This window comes from Neophocaena asiaeorientalis, unplaced genomic scaffold, assembly GCF_003031525.2.
Source record: "Neophocaena asiaeorientalis asiaeorientalis breed wild unplaced genomic scaffold, Neophocaena_asiaeorientalis_V1.1 scaffold345, whole genome shotgun sequence".
NCBI lineage: Eukaryota > Metazoa > Chordata > Mammalia > Artiodactyla > Phocoenidae > Neophocaena > Neophocaena asiaeorientalis.
Window position 1 is genome coordinate 3,142,248 of NW_020175181.1, and position 22,565 is coordinate 3,164,812.

At 48.5% G+C, this 22,565-nt stretch overlaps 1 protein-coding gene across 2 annotated transcripts in view; it reads left to right on the forward strand.

Moving 5' to 3' along the window:
* Positions 1 to 22,565, forward strand: part of ADCY3 (adenylate cyclase 3) — a 92,661-nt gene that overhangs the window by 26,798 nt on the left and 43,298 nt on the right. For both annotated transcript variants that reach the window (XM_024764472.1, XM_024764471.1), the window contains one exon: positions 7,086 to 7,235. In XM_024764472.1, coding sequence (XP_024620240.1) covers positions 7,086 to 7,235 — 150 coding nt within the window. The remainder of the gene's footprint in view (positions 1 to 7,085; positions 7,236 to 22,565) is intronic.

Genomic DNA, 22,565 nt, shown 5'->3' on the forward strand with positions numbered 1-22,565 from the left:
AGTGCCCCAAGGCTTGAACCTTGCATTGTGTCAAGCAGGGTTGTATTTGCTGGAGACCCCAGTCGCCTCTTGGCAGAGAGATGCTGGAGCTTGCTCCGGGGCAGCACGGGAGCATCACCCCACTGTCTACAGACCCCCCAACCCACAGAGATGCTCCAGGTCTTCACTGGGTTCTGTGCTCCCTGGGGACCTCCAGCACCTAGGACTTCCCCCAGCCTCTGCCGACCCTCATCACAACCCAGCTAAGGAGACAATAACATAGGGAAGGGGGCCCTGGACTCGTGTTTGGGTGGTGTGCTTGCTGGCCAAGAAAGCAGCGGCGGATCTGCCCCCAGGCCACATGTGCCTGGTCAGGCTGGCTTCTGACATTCAGTCCTCTGGGCTGGGACAGAGCTTTTTTAATGTCTTGAAATTTAAATTCTGTGTGTGTAGGGGGAAGAAAAGAGGAAGGAGATCTGGGTTCCAGTTTCAGCATTGCTGGGAGTCTGTGGGCTCATAACCTAATTTCTCTGGGCTTCAAGTCTCTTCTACAAAATGAGAATAAGAAAACTTTGCTGTTGTGACAAACAAATAAGATAATGAATATGAAGTCTCTTGTAAAACTTCATTAAAGTATTATTATTAGGTCCCAATCTTCTTTCTCCTTTCTGGAAGAAAAGGAAAAAAAAGTCATTTAGAACATATTTTACGCCAAGCCCTCTGTTAGGTGGTGTTGCCTAGAATCTCTCTTTTAATCTCAGTGGAACAGCCTTCAGGGTTGCGGTGAGGATGAGGAAGCCAAGTCTCAGAGAGGTTAAGTGACTTGCTCCAGGTCACACAGCCTGCTGGTGGTGTGGGAGGTCTCTGAGATGGCGTGGCCCAACCTCTTTGCCATGTGTTAACCCACTACTAGGCCCTTCCAAGTGTCTGCAGGGAGCATGGCTCCACAGGTGGGGACCCCACGGGCACTGTGTGGCTGCCACCACAGGCTCCGGCCAGTCTTCCTTAGGTTGGGGAGGCTGGTTGCCTTCGGAGGTGCCTTCTCCCCGCTCCTTCCTGCCCTGCAGCTCCTTGGGGAGTGTTTTTCGAAAACATCTAAGTTAGCTGTAATGAACAGGGGCCTCCCCCCAGCAGCAGAGCCTCACAAGGTCTCCGAGGGCAGCTGACATGGACACTGACACCCCAGAGCTGCTGTCTCTCCCTCGGTCTCTTCTCCCCTATTTGGGAATGTTCTGGAATCTGCAGGCCGGAATGAGTTTATAGGGAGAGGTCAGCCTAGGCACTTGAGCCACCAGCCTGCCTCTGATGGGCTGACTTCCATTTTAAAGCCCCACTAAGAGCAGTCCCTGTCCCTGTGGGCTGTTAGAAAATGTGTGGGACATAGTGACTCATCAGATTCCAAGAGGAAGGATCTTGTAAAGGAATTTTCTCACGGTTGCATTTCTGAGCTGGGGTGTATTGTAAACACATTATCCAGCTGCCATGGGTTAGATGAAGCTGAATGTTTACCCACTTGGGAGAAGCATTCATTTTATTCATTATTTTTAAAACCTTGTGTTTAAAAGAAAAAAAGAACAATTTGTTTGAAATAAGACTGCTGCCCAGTCTAAAGGAGCCCACTGGGACGCGAAGAGCTAACCTCGACGGCACCCCAGAGCAGGGCTTCTCAGTCTTGGAGATGTGGCGGGCATCGCCCGTCTAGTGTGGACGGCTGTCGCTGGCCCCGAACCACTGGGAAGAGCCAGGAGTGAGGGTCTGCGCATCGGGGCTCCTGCTCACTTTCAGAACTGGAAAGTGGAGCTGAAACTCTCCAAATACGTCGTTTGGATGACTAGAGAGGGCAGAAGCCTTCGGACCACGCTTGTTCACTGGCCGTGGTATCAGAGCCCCGTCGTCATGTTTCCAAGACCCCGTCTCTCTCTCTGGCGCGTGTGTGAAGCCATCTAACCTCTTCCTGAATGAATGAGACCCCACCACCCATCCCCACCCTTCTCTCACCGCTTTGTATGCTCTGCCTTATACTCTGGATATCTCCTGGACTGTCCCCCACCTCCTGTCCTGGGGGTCTCCTCCGTCCTGGGGGAGTGACCGAGCCCCATTCCTCTCTGCTCTTAGGGTGGGGTGTAGCAGACGGGGTATTAATTAGAAGGCGGGTCCCGGGGAGGTGGTGGGGGCCAGAGGTGGACTTTATGCTGGCTTCTTGTCTGCTGGCCAGATGCTGAAGGGGTCAGGTGAGGGGTGAGTCTGTGACGTGGTTGCATTACCTGGTCCGTCCAGCCCAGCAGCTCTGGGTTCCTGAGCACCGGGTGCTGGATGAGGCCTGGGCTAGGCTCTGGGGACACAGGGGTGAGGAGGACAGCAGTGCCTGCCTTAGCAGGTGCCCCAGGTGTTAGAGAGGGGACAGATGTGTGTCAGGAGGATGGAGAGGGAGGAAGGGAGATGGGAGACTGAGCAGGAAGAGGGGCTGCCAGGTGGGCCGGCTGTGGCTGGAGTGTTGAGGGTTGCAGGGTATTTGCACAGCAGTGGGTGCTGGAAAGGCAGTCCTGGAGGGAGAAGAGACGAGTTCTGACAAGGAAGCCCTTCGCCCCTCCCACCGGGGTGGGAGCATCAGAAGATTCATCCCAGGCCTGCAGAGGTCAAGGCTCAGCTGGGAGGATCCCGTTTGTCATAGTCACGTGAGAGACACATTTCAGATTCTCTCTAGGGTTCAACCTTTCCTGGTGGCCAAAGGTTTTCCTGGGTCTGCAGCTCTTAAACTGTAGCGAGAGGCCGTACTAACGGATGTGTTAGAGAGGTGACAGCTGCCCCCGCTTACCCATCCTCGTGGCCTGACCTGGACCTGCTCCGCTGGGCTCCCGGGCTCCGCGGTGGCGTCCTGGTCACCGTCGATTCCTCGGCGCTGGCGCTGTTCGGGGCTCACTGCCGAAGGAGCATAACTCATTTTTTCCAAGTGTGTTAGGAGGAGCACATCCCTTTTGCTAAGTGAGACACACTTACAGGCATAATTTAGGGATTTCTGAGCCTAGAGCTAATGACCACCCATGTGTATGGAAGTTGTGGAAATCTGTAGATGTACTACTTTGTTTCAGATTAAAAATGCAAGCAGCTCACAATAAGTGCTTTAGGGCTGGTATTTTGGTGGAAATTTTAATTTTAGTTTTAGAAAATAATAGCCTTTCTGGGGAAAGGTGGGGTTATAAATATGTAAGTTAGCTGAGGGGTGCTTGTAGGGTGGGGTTTTGCACCAGAGAATAATGAGATGAGTGCAGGAAGAAACCTTATCCTCTAGTTTTGAGCCCTTGCTTAATCTCAATTCCTTCTCCTGTAAAATTGGAATAATGTCACCTGCCTTGTGAAGATTAAATGAGATAAGGTGGGTGAAGTGTGTGACCGTGTCTAGAACGTAAGGTTGTGATGTGAGAGGATGTTACAGGTGAGGAAACAGGTCAGGATCAGGGGCTCCCGGCCCTGGCTGCACGCGGGGACTGCTGTCCACACCCTCCCCCGCCCCGCTGGTCACCTGTGCACCTCTGGGCCCCCATCACCCCAGGGGACCGTGTTGCAGTGCAGCTCCTGCTCCGTCCCCAACCCTCCTCCCCAGAGCGAACCCCTGCTTCCTCGGCTGGAGGTCTCCTTGCCTTAGTGGATTTGTGCCCTGGACTTGGAGGCTGAGCCTCTTGCCCCACCGTGCCTGGCACCGGGGGTTGCCTCACTCCTTCTGGGCCTCGTAGCCCTGGAGACAGGTCGGGTGGACCAGAGCAGCAGCGCCCTGAGGGCCCTTTCTTCAGCTGAGGCAAGTTTAGAGAATTGGGGGAGCTCCAGGAGACCCAAGGCCTGGGACTGTCGGGAGAATTGTCTGGCAACAGCTGTGCTCACTGGAAGGCGGGAGGGAGTTCCCTGGCATGGATGGCACCTGCAGGACCCACCTGACTGCAGCGCATGGTCCAGATGTGGCCGTTTCCCTCCGCATCCCTGCAGTTGAGAGTGCAGGTCAGGAAGGGGATGAGGCCTCTGGGTCCGGGGATGCCCAGGGCCCGGGAGGCAGCGTGGTGCTCTGGCTAACTTGGAACTGACCTGCTCTCCTTCCCTTGGCCTCTCGGGATCAGGTTCATCTCCAATCCCAACCTTTGCCCTCAGAAGTGAGGTCTGATGAGGACCAGTGTCAGGACCGAGGGGTCTTCCAGATGAGTCAGTCCCTCCCTCGCTCATAGATGATGAAGTGAGATCAGGGAGGTTATGTGACCTGGCAGCCACCCGGCTAGCGAGGGGCAGTACCGGAGTCCAGCGTTCCTCTTAAATTTACTTTCTAGATCATCTGTACCTACAAGTGAGTGCAAAAGTAGATTTTATTTTAAAATGTGCACTTCAATGAAAGGAATGCTGTCCTGCCTAGACATTCCCCAGGCGTGAACCCAACCTGAATCCTCTTTTTTTTTTAAGTTAATTAATTTATTTTTATTTATTTATTTTTGGCTGCGTTGGGTCTTCGTTGCTGCGCGGGGGCTTTCTCTAGTTGCAGCAAGTGGGGGCTACTCTTGGTTGCGGTGCGTGGGCTTCTCATTGCGGTGGCTTCTCTTGTGGAGCATGGGCTCTACGTGCGTGGGCTTCAGTAGTTCTAGCTCGCGGGCTCTAGAGCGCAGGCTCAGTAGTTGTGGCGCACGGGCTTATTTTGCTCCATGGCATGTGGGATCTTCCCGGACCAGGGCTCAAACCCGTGTCCCCCGCATTGGCAGGTGGATTCTTAACCACTGTGCCACCAGGGGAGTCCCTGAATCCTCTTATTCTTTGTATTATAATCTTTGGTTTGAAACTTTTCCACTAGAGTTGCTCTCTGACAGCCTGTCTGCAGGTTTGGTTTTCTTAGGTGGATGCCCTGTGGGTAACGACGGCAGCTCAGCACTGTACATTTTACAGAGCCCGCCTCATGCATCCTCGTGAGGTGGTCAGGAAGACCCCTGAGTGAGGAGCTCTGTCCCCAGCCGTGTGACAGCCCAGGCTGGTTGTGGCCAGGGCAGAGACAGGCCTGTGGCCCCAGGTCAGCCTGCCTTGTCTGGAGCCCCTGGTTCAGTTGCTGACACTGGCAGGTGTGGGGTCCAGACGTGTGGCTCCTCCCTCGCCCTCCAGGACCCCAAGCCCCGTCAGCCCGGAGACCCTTGGCCCGGTGGCTGCTGTGTCTGGACCCCGCGTGGGCTTCGGTGGAGTGCCACTGCTTGGTGAGGATGCAGGGGGTGCGGCCTGACCTTGACGAGCTTCCTGCACCATGAACTTGGAGTTGCGCAGGTCTCTAAGGCCACACGGACCCCACAGGAGGTGGAGGTTCCTAGACCTCAGGCTAGACTGGCTTTGAGACCCAGTGATCTCTGTGATTTGCTTTGACTCACTGAACGTGAATGATAAATTGGCAGCTTTTCCAATCATCAGACGTTTAGGAAGTGGCCTGAGAGCGTACTCGTATTACTGACCACTCCAATGGGAATGGGTCGTCACGGTCCAGAAGAAGGTGCAGGAGCCGTCCTATAGGACTTTGAAACGCCCTGCTTGCCCCGCGGGCGGTGTAGGCGATCAGGCTGCCCAGGCCCAAGAACACAGCTGGTTGTTAGTTGCTAGAACCAGCCATCTAAGAAGCTCGTGAAATCTTCACCCAGTGATTTGATGACCAGCACCAAGACACACCTCACCTACTTTATTGAGTGCCCCCTGGGCTTAGACTGGTGCTCAAGTACAGACTCTTCAGGAAGCTTCTGTGGGGGGTGGTAGGTCCTCCTGGTTAGTTTCGGCCAAAAGCCACAATGAAACATAAAAACAGTCAGAGGGATACAGCATAACCAAGAGTACCCAGGAAATTAATGTTAGAATTAACTTGCCTTATTGTCTATTAAACTGTCTTGTTTCAACATCTAAAAATTGACTTCCCTGCATTTTTCACCTACCCCAGAATGTATTATGTTCCGCTGGGCCAATCTTTTCTTCCCCTAGGATCAGAAACTAAGAACTTCTGTCTCCCTTCCTGCCTCTCAACTTCCAACTTCTGCTCCAGAAACCACCCCCTTGGGAGGAGGGGTCTGTCCACCTCTGGCAGGACCTCAGGGAATCAAGGCAGGGAGCGTGGGGCAGCCTCAGGGGAGTGGGAGGCACCAGACCTGGAAACAGGCCTTGTTGGAGAAGCTTCATGGCCAGTGGTCTTGGAAAAGTGGGAGGAATTAGAACCTGGTCCAGCCCCAGATGGGGTCCAGTCAGGTCAAGGATAGGAGCCGGCAGCAGACAGCCCCAGGAAGTCAGGTGTGGTTTGAATGTCAGGTCCATAGCCAAGGTTACCTCTGGCGGCCTGTGGGAGCGGGCTGGGGACCAAGGACACCTAGGCCAGCCTGCAGGGTGCCAGGGGTGGGGGAGCAGGTTCTCAATGCCCAAAGAAGCCCTTGGTGCCAATGCACTGAGCTCACCGGACAGACGTCAGATCCCACCTGCCTCTTCCCCTTCCTGGAGCTTCAGTTCTTCATGAGACCTGGATGTTGGTACTGGCCACCCTCTCACCTGCTGGCAGGTGGGGTTGGCTCAGAGGATGCATGTGAATCCCAGAAGCCTGTATCCTGAGGCACACGTGTTAGGTGGCATCGTGACAACTAAATCAGCCCAGGACCTCTTCTGGTCTCCTGTGACCTTCCATATGATCTGCAGCTGTTAGGATTCTACACCCCTGGCCAGTAGATCTGGGCTTGGTTCACTTTCCTCCCCAGCTAGTCAGCACAGTACCTAAATGCGCCTACGAAGTAAGGGTGCGGTAAGTGGTGGTTGAACAAGCGAGCGAGTGAATAGATGAGTAGCAGAAGGACTGCTCAGGCTGCACAGGTAGGCAGGATTGGCCAGCTTCCCTACCATGAAAAGGTGGAAGGGAGAACAACAGTCCCCTCACTCATCCATGGTGATGGGGCAGGGTCTACTTCAGGGATCTGAATAGCCCCTCGAGGTCAGAAGCTTTGCTGGGGACCTCCCCAGACAGTGGGCAACTTGCAGTTGGATTTTGGTCACCACCTGCCCACCTCCTCCACCCTTCTCCTGAAGACATGCCTTGACCATTGTCCTTTCCTCTCTTCCTCCTCTGGATACAGATGCTGGCCAATGTCTTCCTCTACCTGTGCGCCATCGTTGTGGGCATCATGTCCTACTACATGGCGGACCGCAAGCACCGCAAGGCCTTCCTGGAGGCCCGCCAGTCACTGGAGGTGAAGATGAACCTGGAGGAGCAGAGCCAGCAGCAGGTGAGGCTCTTTGGGGGTGGCCTTGGGGCAGTGCCGGCCTGGAGCCTGGGTTTGGGGCCTGTCGGAAGGGCGTGAACCCAGTTGCTGTGGGTACCCCAGGGCTCCATGTGAATTCTTTTTCTCTGGAGGCATCACTCTGTGTTATTCCTCTCCCCGCTCCCTCTGCCACACCCCCCTGGGCAGATCGCTCACCTACTTTGTTCTCAGGGCTCCTCTCCCTGCGGTGGGGTAGGGGTGGGAGACCCATCCCCTGGCCTCCGGGGCCCTTGTGTGTGAAGTCTGTCAGCCCCTCACCCCTCCTCCCACAGGCTCAGGGAAATCTCCCCACTGCCTTCTCCCGCTAAGTCATTTGTGAAGACCTAAAACTGAGCCCAACCCCTGGGGAGCCCGCTGTTTACATTTTTCCATCAAGAGAAGTGCCTGCCTGCCGTCCCCTCTCTTTTGTTTACTGGCTTTACTCCAGCTTGATCCACTGCAGAGACTCCCCGCTCTCGTGTGACTCAGTCTTTTAAATAGTTTTTGGTCTGGGTTCATCTCACATGCTTTTTGAAGGATTTCAGAAATTACATCCACCAATGTCCTGTTATCCATAGGTTGACTTGCCCTGAACAAACAAACTCAATAGGTTGAAAACATGATTTCTCTGCTCTGGAAACCATGTCATTTTGTGTTCAGGTGGTGCTGTTTGCTCTGGGTTCAGTGGGTTCACTGAAATTGCTGTTTTCATAGACCCTGCCACCCAGGTGGGGGGGGGGGCCCACTGGTGGGCCCCATGTTCTCTAGACAGTGCTATTTGAAGGCACACACTGAGTCATTTAGCTGATGTGTCCTAGCTTTGTCTGTCCTGGGAGGTTCTTTCTCTCTCTGTTTACCAATGAGATCTAGAAGCTCCTGAGCTGGGCCTCGGACTCATCTCTTTCAGAAGACGGGCTTTAGAAGGGGAGCCTTCCTACCTCCGTTGTGACAAAGGGCCCGTCATATTCGTCCCCTTCTCCTCGGCCCTGTATCCTGTGGTTACCGAGGAGCTGCTGCGGCTTGAACATATTTAAAGAATCCTCAGCAAAGCTTTACTGGCTTTATTGAGTTCCTTCAAAGGCATTCTTTAATTTCTGCTTTTTATACTGTCTTGGTTCTTGTTTGCATTTGATCTCTCGTAATGTGGAGGCAGCCCTCTGGGTTCTCTACATTTAAAAAAAATGCATGTGTCACCACTGAGCTAGACCGGGGAGTTCTTTTTTATATAGTCTGTGCAGTTTTCAGCATACCCATCTGTGTTCATCTTGTCTGTCTCATAATGTATAATCCAGGACATCTTCAATTACGTTCAGTAGTGCTTGGTGGGGGCCTCCTGGTGTGGTGAGTCTCACCCTGAATCTGTTAGTCGCTGGGTGGTTGATCTAGACAAGTTTTCCACCCCATAGAGCCTCACTTCCCTCATCTGTGAAGTGGGGGTATTGATACTCCAAAGTAGAGATGTTGATACTCATCTTGCTGAGGGTCAGATGGGAAACACAGAAGTGCTTTGTAACCAGTAAAGCTGGAAACAGTGATGGTCAGGCTGAGGTACAGAGGCCACAAGGCCCACTTTCTAATGCCCCTTTGGGCAGGATCAGTGCGGGGAGCCTGGGGTCTGGCTGAGAAGAACCACGCCTGTGTGCTTTTTTGACTGTGGACATGAGAGCTGCTTGCCATTTTAACTTTCTTTCCATGTCCTTGACAGGTTTGGGTATCATGGTTATGCCAGACTTATTAATTGGAGAAATGTTCCCTCTTTCTAATCCCTGGAAAAGTTTAAGGAAGATTTAGGTTATTCCTCTAATGTTTAGAAGAATTCACTAGTGGAGCCTTATTGGGTCTGGAGTTTTCTTCATGAGAAGGTTGTTTCATCTAAAGATAGAACGTTCTACATTTCTTTTTGCATGAGTTTTGGAAAGTTTTTGTTTTTTCAAGAACTTGTCCATTTCATCTAAGTTTTCATATTTTTGATATAATGTTCATTATATTTTCTTTTTATGTGTCATTATGTATGGGATTTGTGTTCCTTTTTTCATTACTGATATTGGTAATTTGTGCCTTCTGTTTTTAAATGTTTTCTTAATTTGTCCTACTAAGGTTTATTAAATGTTTTAGCCTTTTCAGTGAAACACCTTTTTGGTTCTTTTCGTGTTTCTATAATTCCTTAATTTATGCTTCTAACTTTGTATTTCCTTTCTTTGGGATTAATTTAGTGTTCTTTCTTACCTTCTCAAAATGGAATGATATAGCTAATTTCCAGCATTTCTTTTCTAAAACATGTACGTATGCTATAGACTTTCCTCATTACAATGCTTTAGCTTTATCCTGCAAGTTTTGATATGTCATATCCCTGCTGTCATTTAGTTCCATTTTCTAAATTCTAAAATTTATATTTTCTACATCCATTGAGATGCCTTCGATCCATGAGCTATTTAGGAGTACATTAACTTCCAAATATCTGGGGAATGTTTAAAAGTTATCTTTTTATTATTGATTTTTAGGTTCATTTGACTGCGGTCAAAGAATATGCTCTGCATGGTTTTAGCCCTTTGAAATTTGTTGAAACTTGATTTTGACCCAGCATGTGATTGGTTTTGATGCAGTTAAGAATAATGTATATTGGGGCTTCCCTGGGCACAATGGTTGAGAGTCCGCCTGCCGATGCAGGGGGACACGGGTTCGTGCCCCGGTCCGGGAGGATCCAAAAATGTATCAAAATGTCTTTCAGAAATGAAATAAGGTCAATAAATGTCAATTAGGATTCATTTGCATCTACCCCAAAGTATTTTTTGCGTCTTTGGTCACAGTGCAAAGACCTCACAACACTTAATTCCCCCTCCCCAATACTTTCTGGCGACTGTAATATATTTTATTTTATTATTTATTTATTTCAGGTTTTCTAAAATTGGGGTATAGATGATTCACAGTGTTTTGTCAGCTTCACATGTACGACATTGTGATTCGATTATAATGTATTTTATGTAATTCGATTGTAATGTAATGTAATTCAACATATGTTTTAAGCCCCACAAAACAGTCTCATAAAGTTATAGTCTTCTACAGTTAATATTCATTACCTACATTTGCCCATATTTTACCCTCTCAGTTACACTCCATTTCTTCTTCAGTGCTGTGCTTCCATCTCCTTGAGGAATTCCTTTTAATATTGCTTTTCAAGTCAGTATGTTGGCACTACATTCTCTCCATTTCTAATTGCTAGAAGTGTGGGGGTTTTTTTTGTTTTTGTTTTTTTCTTTTTTTTTTTTTTTTGCGGTACGCGGGCCTCTCACTGCTGTGGCCTCTCCCGTTGCGGAGCAGAGGCTCTGGACGCGCAGGCCCAGCGGCCATGGCTCACAGGCCCAGCCGCTCCGTGGCATGTGGGATCCTCCCGGACCAGGGCACGAACCTGCGTCCCCCGCATCGGCAGGCGGACTCTCAACCACTGCGCCACTAGGGAAGCCCAAAGTGTGTTTATTTTAATTTCAATTTTGAAAGTCATTTTTTATCAGATATAGAATTTAAGGTTTCTGGATTTTTACTTTCTGCCCTTTGCAGGTGTCTTTCTATTATCCTGGGGCTTCCAGCTGTAGGACATAGTGTTGCTCCTTTTGTTATTTATATTTTGAAGTACAGTCGCTGTGTAATATCATGTAAGTTACAGGTGTACAATATAGTGGTTCACGATTTTTAAAGGTTACACTCCATTTATAGTTATTATAAAATATCGGCCATATTCCCCATGTTGTACAATAATACTGTTGCTCCTTTTAAACTAATGCATATTATTTTCCTCTGGTTGCTTTTACTGTTTTTTTTTTTTGTCTTCGGTTTTAGTTTTGCCTAGGAGTTTTCTTCTGAAGTTACCCTGTTTTGTTCTCAGAGAGCTTCTTGCAGTGATGGCTTGATGAAAATTTTTAGCCAGTATCTTTCTGTAGCTTCTCTGTCATTCTGTCCTTTCCTTCTATGACTCTAGATATCTTTATTAGACATTTCTACCATGTTCCATAAATGTCTGTATCTTCCTTTTTTTCTTTCTGTGCTTCAGACTGAATATTTTTACTGACCTAACTTTCAGTTTACTAATCCTCTCTTCTGCTTTGTCAACTCAATGGTTGAGCTCATCTCTCGAATCCTTAACTTCAGTATTGTACTTTTTTCAGTTCTAGAATTTCCATTTTATTTATTTTAAAAAATTCTCCATTTGATTTTAAAAAATAGATTTGAGGGCTTCCCTGGTGGCGCAGTGGTTAGGAGTCCGCCTGCCAATGCAGGGGACACGGGTTCGAGCCCTGGCCTGGGAGGATCCCACATGCCGTGGAGCAACTAGGCCCGTGCGCTACAACTACTGAGGCCCGCGCGCCTAGAGCCCGTGCTCCGCAACAAGAGAGGCCACCGCAATGAGAAGCCTACGCGCCACAACAAAGAGTAGCCCCAGCTCACCACAACTAGAGAAAACCTGCGTGCAGCAACGAAGAACCAATGCAGCCAAAACAATTAAAAAATAAAATAAACAAATTTATTAAAAAAAAAAAAAATAGATTTGAATTCTCTGGTTAAGTTCCCCATTTTGCCATCTGTTTTACCAATGCAGGGGACACGGGTTCGAGCCCTGGCCTGGGAGGATCCCACATGCCGTGGAGCAACTAGGCCCGTGCGCTACAACTACTGAGGCCCGCGCGCCTAGAGCCCGTGCTCCGCAACAAGAGAGGCCACCGCAATGAGAAGCCTACGCGCCACAACAAAGAGTAGCCCCAGCTCACCACAACTAGAGAAAACCTGCGTGCAGCAACGAAGAACCAATGCAGCCAAAACAATTAAAAAATAAAATAAACAAATTTATTAAAAAAAAAAAAAATAGATTTGAATTCTCTGGTTAAGTTCCCCATTTTGCCATCTGTTTTTAGAACCATATTAAACATTTATTTTAAAGTCCTTGACAACCATGGTATCAGAATACTGATGGGTCTGCTTTTCTCTCTTGACTTTTGGTCCTGTCTTATGGCATCCTGGACTTTTAATTAACACTGGATATTGTGTATGGAAAATAATAGCAACCCTAAATGATGTTGTGTCTCTCCAGACAGGATTGCTTTTCTCACAGCAGATGGTTATAGTAGGGTTAGCTCAGATTGATCCCATGTGGGGGTGAGAAGATTTAAAGCTGGGTTCAGTGAGCTGGTCTGTTTCTGTTCTGTGCCTACTCTTAGGAAATACCCCTTCAGGGGTCTTGACTGAAAGGGTGTCCTCCTCTTGAGGGACCCTGAATTCCTCAGCATTAAGAGACTGCCAAAACTATCCTTTGATTTTTGCCTCCTGTCACTTTCTGCTTGGATTTTCGGTCTCTTGCCCCATACGGCTTAGGGATTGGCAAATGCCTCAAGGGGCATAGTTGTAGAGAAAGTCAGGCTTACTTTTCTATGGTTCTCTTCTGTCCAGGATCTCACCCCTCTACTCTGCGTTGGAATCCTTGTTCACCAGTTATTATTTCTCCAGCCCCTCGGAAGCTCTAGCAATTGCTGTCTGTTCAGACTCTCAACCCTGGTCTCAAGAGAAAAGGTGGCAGAGTGTGTTGGGTTCACTTAAACGTGTCTCCTTCCCTCAGAGAGCTTGTGCCCTGAAGTCCTAGCTGTCTTGGTTGTTTCCTGTTGCCTTCAGATAGCTGTTCTTTTGTGTTTTATCTGGCTTTTATAGTTGTTCTTGGCTAAAGGGTTGGTCTGATATAAACTCCTCTATAAGAAGCAAGAATCGGACATTACTTAAAATATTTTAAAGTTTATTTCAGAGTAGCCAGAAGTGTACATATTATAAAATTACAAAGGTATGAAAAAAACTGTACCACGGAAAGTAAGTTTCCCTCTGTATATCATCCACTTTCCCATCCCTCAGACAACCACTGTCATCTCTGTTGTGTATCCTTTCAGAGCTATTCTATTTCCAAATCATTGTGTATAGGCACACCTTGCTTTATTGAACTTCACATTATTGATTGTGCTGTGCAGATATTGAATTTTTTTTAACAAATTGAAAGTTTGTGGTGGCAATTCCCTGGCAGTCCAGTGGTTAGGACTCTGTGCTTTCACTGCCGAGGTCTCGGGTTCAATCGCTGGTTCGGGAACTAAGATCCCACAAGCCATGGCGTGGCCAAAAAGAAAAGGAAAAGAAAGTCTGTGGCAACCCTGAATCAAGCAAGTCTATCAGCACCATTTTTTCCAACAGCATTTGCTCATTTCGTGTGTCTGGGTCACATTTTGGTAATTCTCAGAGTATTTCAAACTTTTTCATTATTATTATATTTGTTGTGGTGATCTGTGATCAGTGATCTTTGATATTACTATTGTAATTGTTTTGGGGGACCACGAACTGCACCCCTATGATACGGCAAACTTAATAAATATGTGGGTTCTGACTGCTCCACTGACCAGCCATTCCCCCATCTCTCTCCCTCTCCTCGGGTGCCCTATTTTCTGAGATACAACAATATTGAAATCAGGCCAGTTAATAACCCTACAATGACCTCTGAGTGTTCAAGTGAAAGGAAGAGTCACATATTTCTCACTTTAAATCAAAAGCTGGAAATGATCAGCTTTAGTGAGGAAGGCATGTCGAAAGCCAAGATAGGCCAGAAGCCAGGCCTCTTGCACCAGTTAGCCAAGTTGTAAACGCAAAGGAAAAGTGCTTTTTTTTTTTTTTTGCGTTACGCGGGCCCCTCACTGTTGTGGCCTCTTGCGTTGCGGAGCATAGGCTCCGGACGCACAGGCTCAGCGGCCATGGCTCACGGGCCCAGCCGCTCCGCGGCATGTGGGATCTTCCCGGACCAGGGCACGAACCCGTGTCCCCTGCATCGGCAGGCGGACTCCCAAGCACTGCGCCACCAGGGAAGCCCATGGAAATGTTCTTGAAGGAAATTAAAAGTGCTACTTCAGTAAACACAAGAATGATGAGAAAGCAAAAGAGTCTTATTGCCGATATGGAGAAAGTTTTAGTGGTCTGGATAGAAGAACAAACCAGCCACAACATTCCCTTAAGCCAAAGCCTAATCCAGAGCAAGGCCCTAACTCTCTTCAGTTCTGTGAAGGCTGAGAGAGGTGAGGAAGCTGAAGAAGAAAAGACTGAAGCCAGCAGAGGTTGGTTCCTGAGGTCTAAGTTCTAAGGAAGAAGCCGTCTCCATAACATGAAAATGCAAGATGAAGCAGCAAGTCCTGGTGTAGAAGCTATAGCAAGTTATCCAGAAGATCTAGCTAAGATCGTTAATGAAGGTGGCTACACTAAACAGTAGGTTTTCAGTGTAGATGAAACAGCCTTCTATTAGAAGAAGATGTCATCTAGGACTTTCATAGCTAAAGAGGAAAAGTCAATGCCTGGCTCCAAAGCTTCAAAGAATGAGCTGACTTTCTTATTGGGGGCTAATGCAGCTGGTGACTTGAAGTCGAAACCAATGCTTATTTACTGTTTTGAAAATCCTAGGGCCCTTAAGAATTATGTTAAGACCTGTTGAGACCTAATGCTCAGAAAAAAAGATTCCTTTCAAAATATTACTGCACTGTGACAATGCACCTGGTCACCCAAGAACTCTGATGGAGGTGGACAAGGAGACGACTGTTGTTTTCATGCCTGCCAACATAACATTCATTCTGCAGCCCATGGATCAAGGAGTAATTTCAACTGGCAGGTCTCATTATTTAAGAAATACATTTTGTAAGGCTATAGCTGCCATAGGGAGTGATTCCTCTGATAGATCTGGGCAAAGTAAATTGAGAACCTTCCGGAAAGGACTCTTTATTCTAGATGCCATTAAGAACATTCGTGATTCATGTGAAGAGGTCAAACTATCAATATTAATGGGAGATTGGAAGAAGCTGATTCTAACCTTTGTGAATGACTGAGGGGTTCAAGACTTCAGTGGAGGAAGTAACTGCAGACGTGGTGGAAATAGCAAGAGAACTAGAATTAGAAGTGGAGGCTGGCACTTCCCTGGTGGCACAGTGGTTAGGAATCCACCTGCCAATGCAGGGGACACAGGTTCGAGCCCTGGTCTGGGAAGATCCCACATGCCGCAGAGCAACTAAGCCCCTGCGCCACAACTACTGAGCCCGTGTGCCACAACTACTGAAGCCCACGTGCCTAGAGCCTGTGCTCCGCAACAAGGGAAGCCACCGCAATGAGAAGACCACACACCGCAACAAAGAGCAGCCCCCGCTCGCTGCACTAGAGAAAGCCCGTGCACAGCAACGAAGACCCAATGCAGCCAAAAATAAATAAACAAAATAAATCAATTTATTTTTTAAAAAAAGAAGTGAAGGCTGAAGATGTGACTGAATTGCTGATGAAACTAATGGATGAAGTGTCGCTTCTTATGAATGAGCAGAGAGGATGGTTTCTTGAGGTAGATTCTACTCCTGGTAAAGATGCTGTGAAGATTGTTGAAATGACATCAGAGAATTTAGAATATTACGTAAATTTAGTGATAAAACAGCGGCAGGGTTTGAGAGGATGGACCCCAGTTCTGAAAGAAGTTTTACTGTTGGTAAAATGCCATCAAACAGCATTACATGCTACAGAGAAACCATTCGTGAAAGGAAGCGTCCGTTGACGCTGCAGACTTCGTTGCCGTCTAGTTCTAAGACGACATTGCCACAGCTACCGCCACCTTCAGCAGCCACCACTGATCAGTCAGCAGCATCAACATCAAGGCAAGACCCTCTGCCAGCAAAAAGATCGCGGCTCGCTGAAGGAGTAGGTGATTGTTAACGACTTTTAGCAATGAAGTCTTTTTTAAAATTAAGATACATGCATTGGTTTCTTTTTTTTTTTTTTTTTTTTTTTTTTGGCGGTACGCGGGCCTCTCACTGCTGCGGCCCCTCCCGTTGCGGAGCACAGGCTCGGACGCACAGGCCCAGCGGCCACGGCCCACAGGCCCAGCCGCTCCGCAGCACGTGGGATCCTCCCGGACCGGGGCACGAACCCGCGTCCCCTGCATCGGCAGGCGGCCCCTCAACCACTGCGCCACCAGGGAAGCCCCATTGGTTTCTTTTGACATGCTGTTGCACACTTAATAGACTACAGAATAGTGCGAACATAACTTTTATATGCCCTGGGAAACCAAAAAAATTCACGTATTCGCTTTATTGCAGTATTCGCTTTATCTCGATGTTAGGTTTATTGCAGTGTTCTGGAACTGAACCTGCTGTATCTCTGAGCTGTGCCTGTACAGACTTTTCACACACAAATGGTAGTGTGTTCCCTCCTCTGTACTCCATCTGTTCACCTAATCCCTTAGAGAGGGTTCTAAGTCCATATTGCAATTGCCTCATGCTTTTTGTGACAGTAGTGTATTCCATTGTGTAGAGGTAACATCATTTATTTAAAAGGGCTCCTGTAGGTAGACATTTAGGTTATTTCCAATTTTTTTGCTACTGCAAACATTGCTGTAATAGACATCTTTATAGGGACACCATATTATACGTGTACAAATATATCTGAAAACTCAAAATCTAGAAGTGGAATTGCTGGATCAAAGGGCACGTGCATTTTAAAAATTATATATAGATATATATATGTATATATATGTGTGTGTGTGTGTGTGTATACATACATGTGTGTGTATATACATATGCATATTTACTGTGGTAAAATATACAGAAGATAAACCATTTTAATCATTTCGAAGTGTCTGAGTTCAGTGACATTAAGTGCATTCACAACATCGTGTTGCCATCACCACTGTCCGTTTTCAGAGCCTCTTCATCCTCCCAAACAGAAACTCTACACATTAAACATTAACTCCTCGGCCTCCTCTCCCCCAGCCCCTGACAACCACCATTCTACTTTTCTTTATGAATTTGACTGTCCTAGGTACCTCATATAAGTAGAATCCTACACTATTTGTCCTTTTGTGACTGGTTTATTTCACTTAGAATAATGTCTTCAAGGGTCATCCATGTTGTAGTATGTATCAGAATTCATTCCTTTTTAAGGTTGAATAATATGCCTTTGTATGTATGTAACATGTTTATCCATTCATTTGTTGACGGGCTCCACCTTTTAGCTCTTGTGACTGATGCTGCCATCCACTATTGGTGTACAAGTGTCTGTTTGAGTCCCAGCTTTCCAAGTCTTTGGGATATAAACCCAAGTGGAATTGCTGGGTCATATGGTGGTTCTGTATTTAACTTTTTGAGGAACCAGGCACGTGCATTTTTCATGTTGATAAATATTACCAAATTGTCTCATAGAGGTTCAAACAATTTACACTCTTCCCAGGAATGAATGAGGGTGGACTTAGGCACTTAAGTTTTCCTTGTTTATCTAGAAAAGACTTCTTTGCTTTTGGAACCCTGCAGCTCCCCCCAGGGATGCCTATTTGAAAACCCCAGCTGCAGGGAACAGACCCCAAGGCAGTGGTAACATCCTGTGGGCTGTTGCCTGCTGTTTCCTTATTTGGCTCAAGTCACAGCCAGGTAAACACAGGTTTGGAAGAGTTTCTTTTCTTTTTCAGTATATGTTGTTTGACATTTGATCAAAATAGACAAGTATAAAGAAAAAATACTGATAGAGGCATATTCCTTCAAGTCTTTTTTCCTTCTTCTGTGTTTGGAAGAGTGTTAACCCTGATTATAAAAGTAACATCTTATTCTCAGATGTAGCAGTTCAGAACCAGATACTCAAGTCTTATGCCCGTCTTGTATGGTTATTATGGAAGCTCAGTGTAAAGGGTTTTTTAGCGCAGTGCTAAAGACTAGGCAGTGAACTGTCTACCATCATACTATTGTTGTTGGATACATTTTGAACATACAGAGAAGTAGAATAAAACCTCCCATAATCCAGGGGTTACATTTAAAAATAATTTTTAAAAAATAGTGTGTTAAATTGGGTTCTCGGCGAGAAAAGACTTTCAGGTTTGCTGGATTTTTCTTTTCCCTGTTTGTTGAGGTGAACAACATATAACATAAAATTAACCATATTGTACAATTTAGTACATGGCAATGGCCCCAGCCCAGGGGACGCTGGCCAAGGAGGAGCCACGAGGCAGGATGGGAGCCGGCTGGGGCCGGTGCACCCTTGTCCATGGTTCCAGTCGGGACAGAGCTTGCTTCCTCCCCAGGCGTCGGGGCTGACGTGGAGAGTGGCGTGGGCTCTGGGCTGATTTTACATCCCAGGAACGTCAGCTGATGTGTCTCTGGAGCTGAGTGCAGGCCACTGGAGAGGTTGCACACTCCCATTTCACTTTTCCTCCTGCGAAAGCCCCTCGTGAGAATAAAAATGAGATAATAGATGTGAAAACGCTTTGGAAGGGGCTGCAGAAAGTCCTGGTGGGAGAGGAAACAGAAGCTGGTTTGGCCACCTATGTACTCACATTTGTTTAAATGCCTTTTTTTAAAAGTTCCCAATTTGCAGGGGAGACCTCCTTTCAGAATTTAGTTCTCAGGGTCTGTGTCTCACTTTTTCTTTTGCTGGCGAGTGTTTATCTTGTCTTCTAAACTGCTTTGGGAGGAGGCACTGTGTGTGGCCTCCAGCCGTCACTCTCCTCTCTGGCGTCAGGAGCCCACCCCGATCCTCTGGTTCTGCCCTCTTTGCTGCTGTCACGTGGGAGGTTGGGCTCTCCTTTGCTAAGATGAGCGGCCTCCTGCTAGCGGCGGGTGATGCCCGGTGGGTGGGCCGCCGGCCTCGTCCCCGGCAGGTGCTCAGCTTGTCTCCTCTGCCAGGAGGGATGGGACCTCATGGAGCCGAGGCTCTGTGAGTGTGGCCCTGGCAGGCGAGGGCTCTCGTTGCATTGCCCAGAGCATATCTGGTGCTTTAGGCCGTCCAGTGGCGTTGACCACAGGGTGGTCCGGTGGACTTCAGGCCTGTCTCCAGCTTCTCCTTGGCTCCACGGGCCTGTTAGGGTCGAGCAGGAGGCCCAGAGGAGGGAGCTGGAGTTGTTTTTCTTTATTCCCATGTGACCATAACACGAGGGTTTAGTTGGGGACCTTGGGGGTTGCTAAGCACCCCGACTGCCACCTGACAGCTGCAGGCACCGGGGAAATCCACGCAGTACACACCCATCACCAGGTACAAACTCTAGACTTCTGAGCCTTTCCGAAGCACATACTCGGAATTGCTTCCCAGGGAGTGGGAGGTGGTGGAGGAGGGTGTGGGGGAGGATGGAGGGATGACGGGCACACGGCAGGCTTGCGCTTCCTTCAGATCATGTTCAGTTAGGAAACCAAGCTGGTCCTCACCTGGGGAGGAGAGCTGCCCTTGGTCCCCATCCTCCTGGGGGAGGAAGCTGCAGCCGGTGTTGGGGGGAGAGCCCAAGGCTGCCTGTGCGGGGTTCTAGGCCAGTAAACCATCCACCGCCACCCGTACCCACCTAGGGCCAGGGGTCAGATCACCTTCTTCCATGGTGCCCTGGGGAACTCGGTGTGGGTGAGCGCTGGGTGCCCTCACCTCTGGGGGGACGCAGACAGAGCAGTCGCTTCTGCCTCTCCTGCTACTCCAACCCAAGGCCCAGGGCACCTTGGGCTAGGGGTGGTGTTTCTTCTTTGTGCAGGAGTGTTTCCCTGGGTGGGTGACCTTCTGCCCTTGAGCAGGTCACCCCTTTATCGCGAGACTCAGACTTCTCTGGTAAGAGAAGCTTGGGACTGGGACTGCTGCCCTTTCAAAAGCTCAGTTTCTGGTCTTTCTGAAGGTCTCTGACCTCTGGCCAAGCCTGCCTCACTGTTCCCTTCAAGACCTTTAGCTGTGAGGATAAGGTGTAGAGTGACCTCAGCCTCAGTTAGTGGGGAGAGGGGAGTCAGAGTGACAGAGACAGACAGACAGATGAGGGGGCTGCCTCCTAGCCTGGGGGTGGGTTTCTAGTGTCCGCCCTCAAAGCGCCAGCTGTCGTCCTGGCAACAGTGGGGCTGGGACTGGGGACCTGCCTCCTGTGTCACCGCACGTCGTCGCAGCTGATGGAGGCGGGGCAAACCCATCGTTTACTTGACGGGAGCCATGGAGGAAACCCCCTGACAGCAGCCTCCAAAGATGCTTGCTGTCTTAACTGCTTCACAGAACCACTCACGAGTATTTTTTAGTTTTTAGTTTAGCCTTGGAGGCCTCTTGGTTTGAGAAAAGCCAGAAGGTGAATTTCCCATGGTGAAGTAGGCATTAGTGCTTCTGTCGGTCCAGCTCTGACCTCCCGGATTTCACAGAATGTTCTTCATTCTAACATTCCAGGATGTAGCAGAACAAGCCCATGTTAGGTGATGCACATGATGAGCCCGCAGAGGACAGGCTGTTCTAAGGCCGTGGAGGGCCCCTGCCGGTGGGGGGACATTTGCTGGGTCGGGGGACTGGGCGCTGGTGGCACTGCTAGTGCATGGCCCCGTGTCTGGGCTGTGGCCTCCGCGCTGGCTCCCTGCCGGGCTCTGGAGGGTCCTGGGCCCAGAGACGTCCTCCAGCAGCGTTCTTCTCTCCACACAGTTGTAGAGAGTTGTAGGTCGGGGTCCAGTCTGGTCTGGGTTGTGGTGCGTCCCCACCTTTATCTGGCTGTAAAGATGAAGTTTTGTTTAGTAATAGGAGTCATTTTTTGTTTGTTTTGTTTTTAACAATTACTTCTGCCCAGTCTTGAGCTGAGTTTTTACTGAATTATCTCATTTAATCATCACGACAAAACCCAGAAGGGGAGTTGGCCCTCCCTCCCGGTGAGGGCCTCTACTTTGGAGATCTACTTGAGGAGAATTAGGTGAGTAGTCCCCAGACTACATCTGGCCTGTCAGTTTCTGTTTCAGCCCAGAGCTTCAAAAATTTCTAATACTTAAAAATTTGGACATTCTATATAAAAACTTGTATTTCTGACTGCCTTGAGAAATGGAAATGTCTGACAACACGGGGTGCAGAGTGAAGCTTGCGTTCACATCCGAGCCAGGCCACTTACTTGCACCATGACCTTGAGCCAATTACTTATGCCCTTTGAGCCCCCATTTCTTTGCCTGTGAAATGGGAACAGAATAGGATTGTCAGACTGTCTAAAAGAGAGGATTCATCCCACAAATATTTGAGGCACGCTTCTAAACACTGGGGATACAGTTGTGAACAGAACAGATTCTAGTGGGGGAGACAATCATTAAACAAATGCTATGTTAGGAAGTAGGACAGGCAGTGGAGAAAAACAAAGCAGGGGAAGGAGCATAGAGCCTGCCAGAAGTGAAGGGAGGTTGCTGTTTAATATCGTGTGGCCAGAGAAGGCTTTCCGATGAGATGAGATTGGAGCAGAGACCTGAAGGCAGTGAGGGTGTGAGCCATGCAGTGATCAGAGGAATGAGCAGTAAGTGCAAAGGCCCTGTGGTATGTTCATAGGATGTCAAGGTGGTCAGTGCAGATGGAGCAGAAGTGAGGGGATGAGAGGTAGGAGGTGAGGCAGAGAGGTGATGGGGGCCAGATTCTACAGGGCCTCATTAGGACCTTGGCTTTTCCCTTGAGGGAAATGGGAGACATTGGAGGGTTGTAGGTTTTAAATGGATCAGTCTGGCTTATGGTGGAGAAGAGATAGCAGTGGAAGCAGGGAGACCAGTTAGAAGCATTGCAGTAATTTTGGTGAGAGAGGATAATGGCCCAGACCAGGATGGAGGTGATGAGAACAGAGGATTCTGGGTATGTTTTGAAGGCAGAGCCAACAGGACTTACTGCTGGGTAGAACAGGAGATGAGAGAGTGGGAAGTCAATGATGGCTCTAAGGATTTTAGCCTGCAGGTGAGCTGCTGCTTCGGGTCCAAGATGGAAGCAGGTGATGTGTGCTTCCATGGCAGACATGGTAGCAATCTTTTCCACTGATCACAGACGTGACCTCGGCATCCTTCTCGACACAGTGCTCCAGGCAGCTGCTCTCTGTTCCTCCGAGTTGGACTTAATTTGTTCTAGAGCTGCATAGCCATTTGTGACTATTTAAATTAAAATTAGTTAAAATTTTAAAATTAAAAGTCAGTTCCTCAGGACTTCCCTGGTGGTCCAGTGGTTAAGACTGTACGCTCCCAATGTAGGGTTCCCAGGTTTGATCCCTGGACAGGGACCTAGATCCTGCATGCCGCAACTAAAGATCCTGCATGCCGCAGCTAAAGATCCTATGTGCCGAAACAAAGACCTGGTACAGCTAAGTAAATAAATAAATAAATACTAAAAAAAAAAAAAGTCAGTTCCTCCATTGCACTGGCCACATTTCATGTGCTCAGTAGCTCCATGTGGCTGGTTCGTGGCTACCGTATTGGGGAGCACAAATTACAGAGCATTTCTGTGACTACAGAAAGTGCTGTTCTAGAGGCTGATGGCCTGCCTCTTGGGCTACGTCTCCTAGTTGACAGC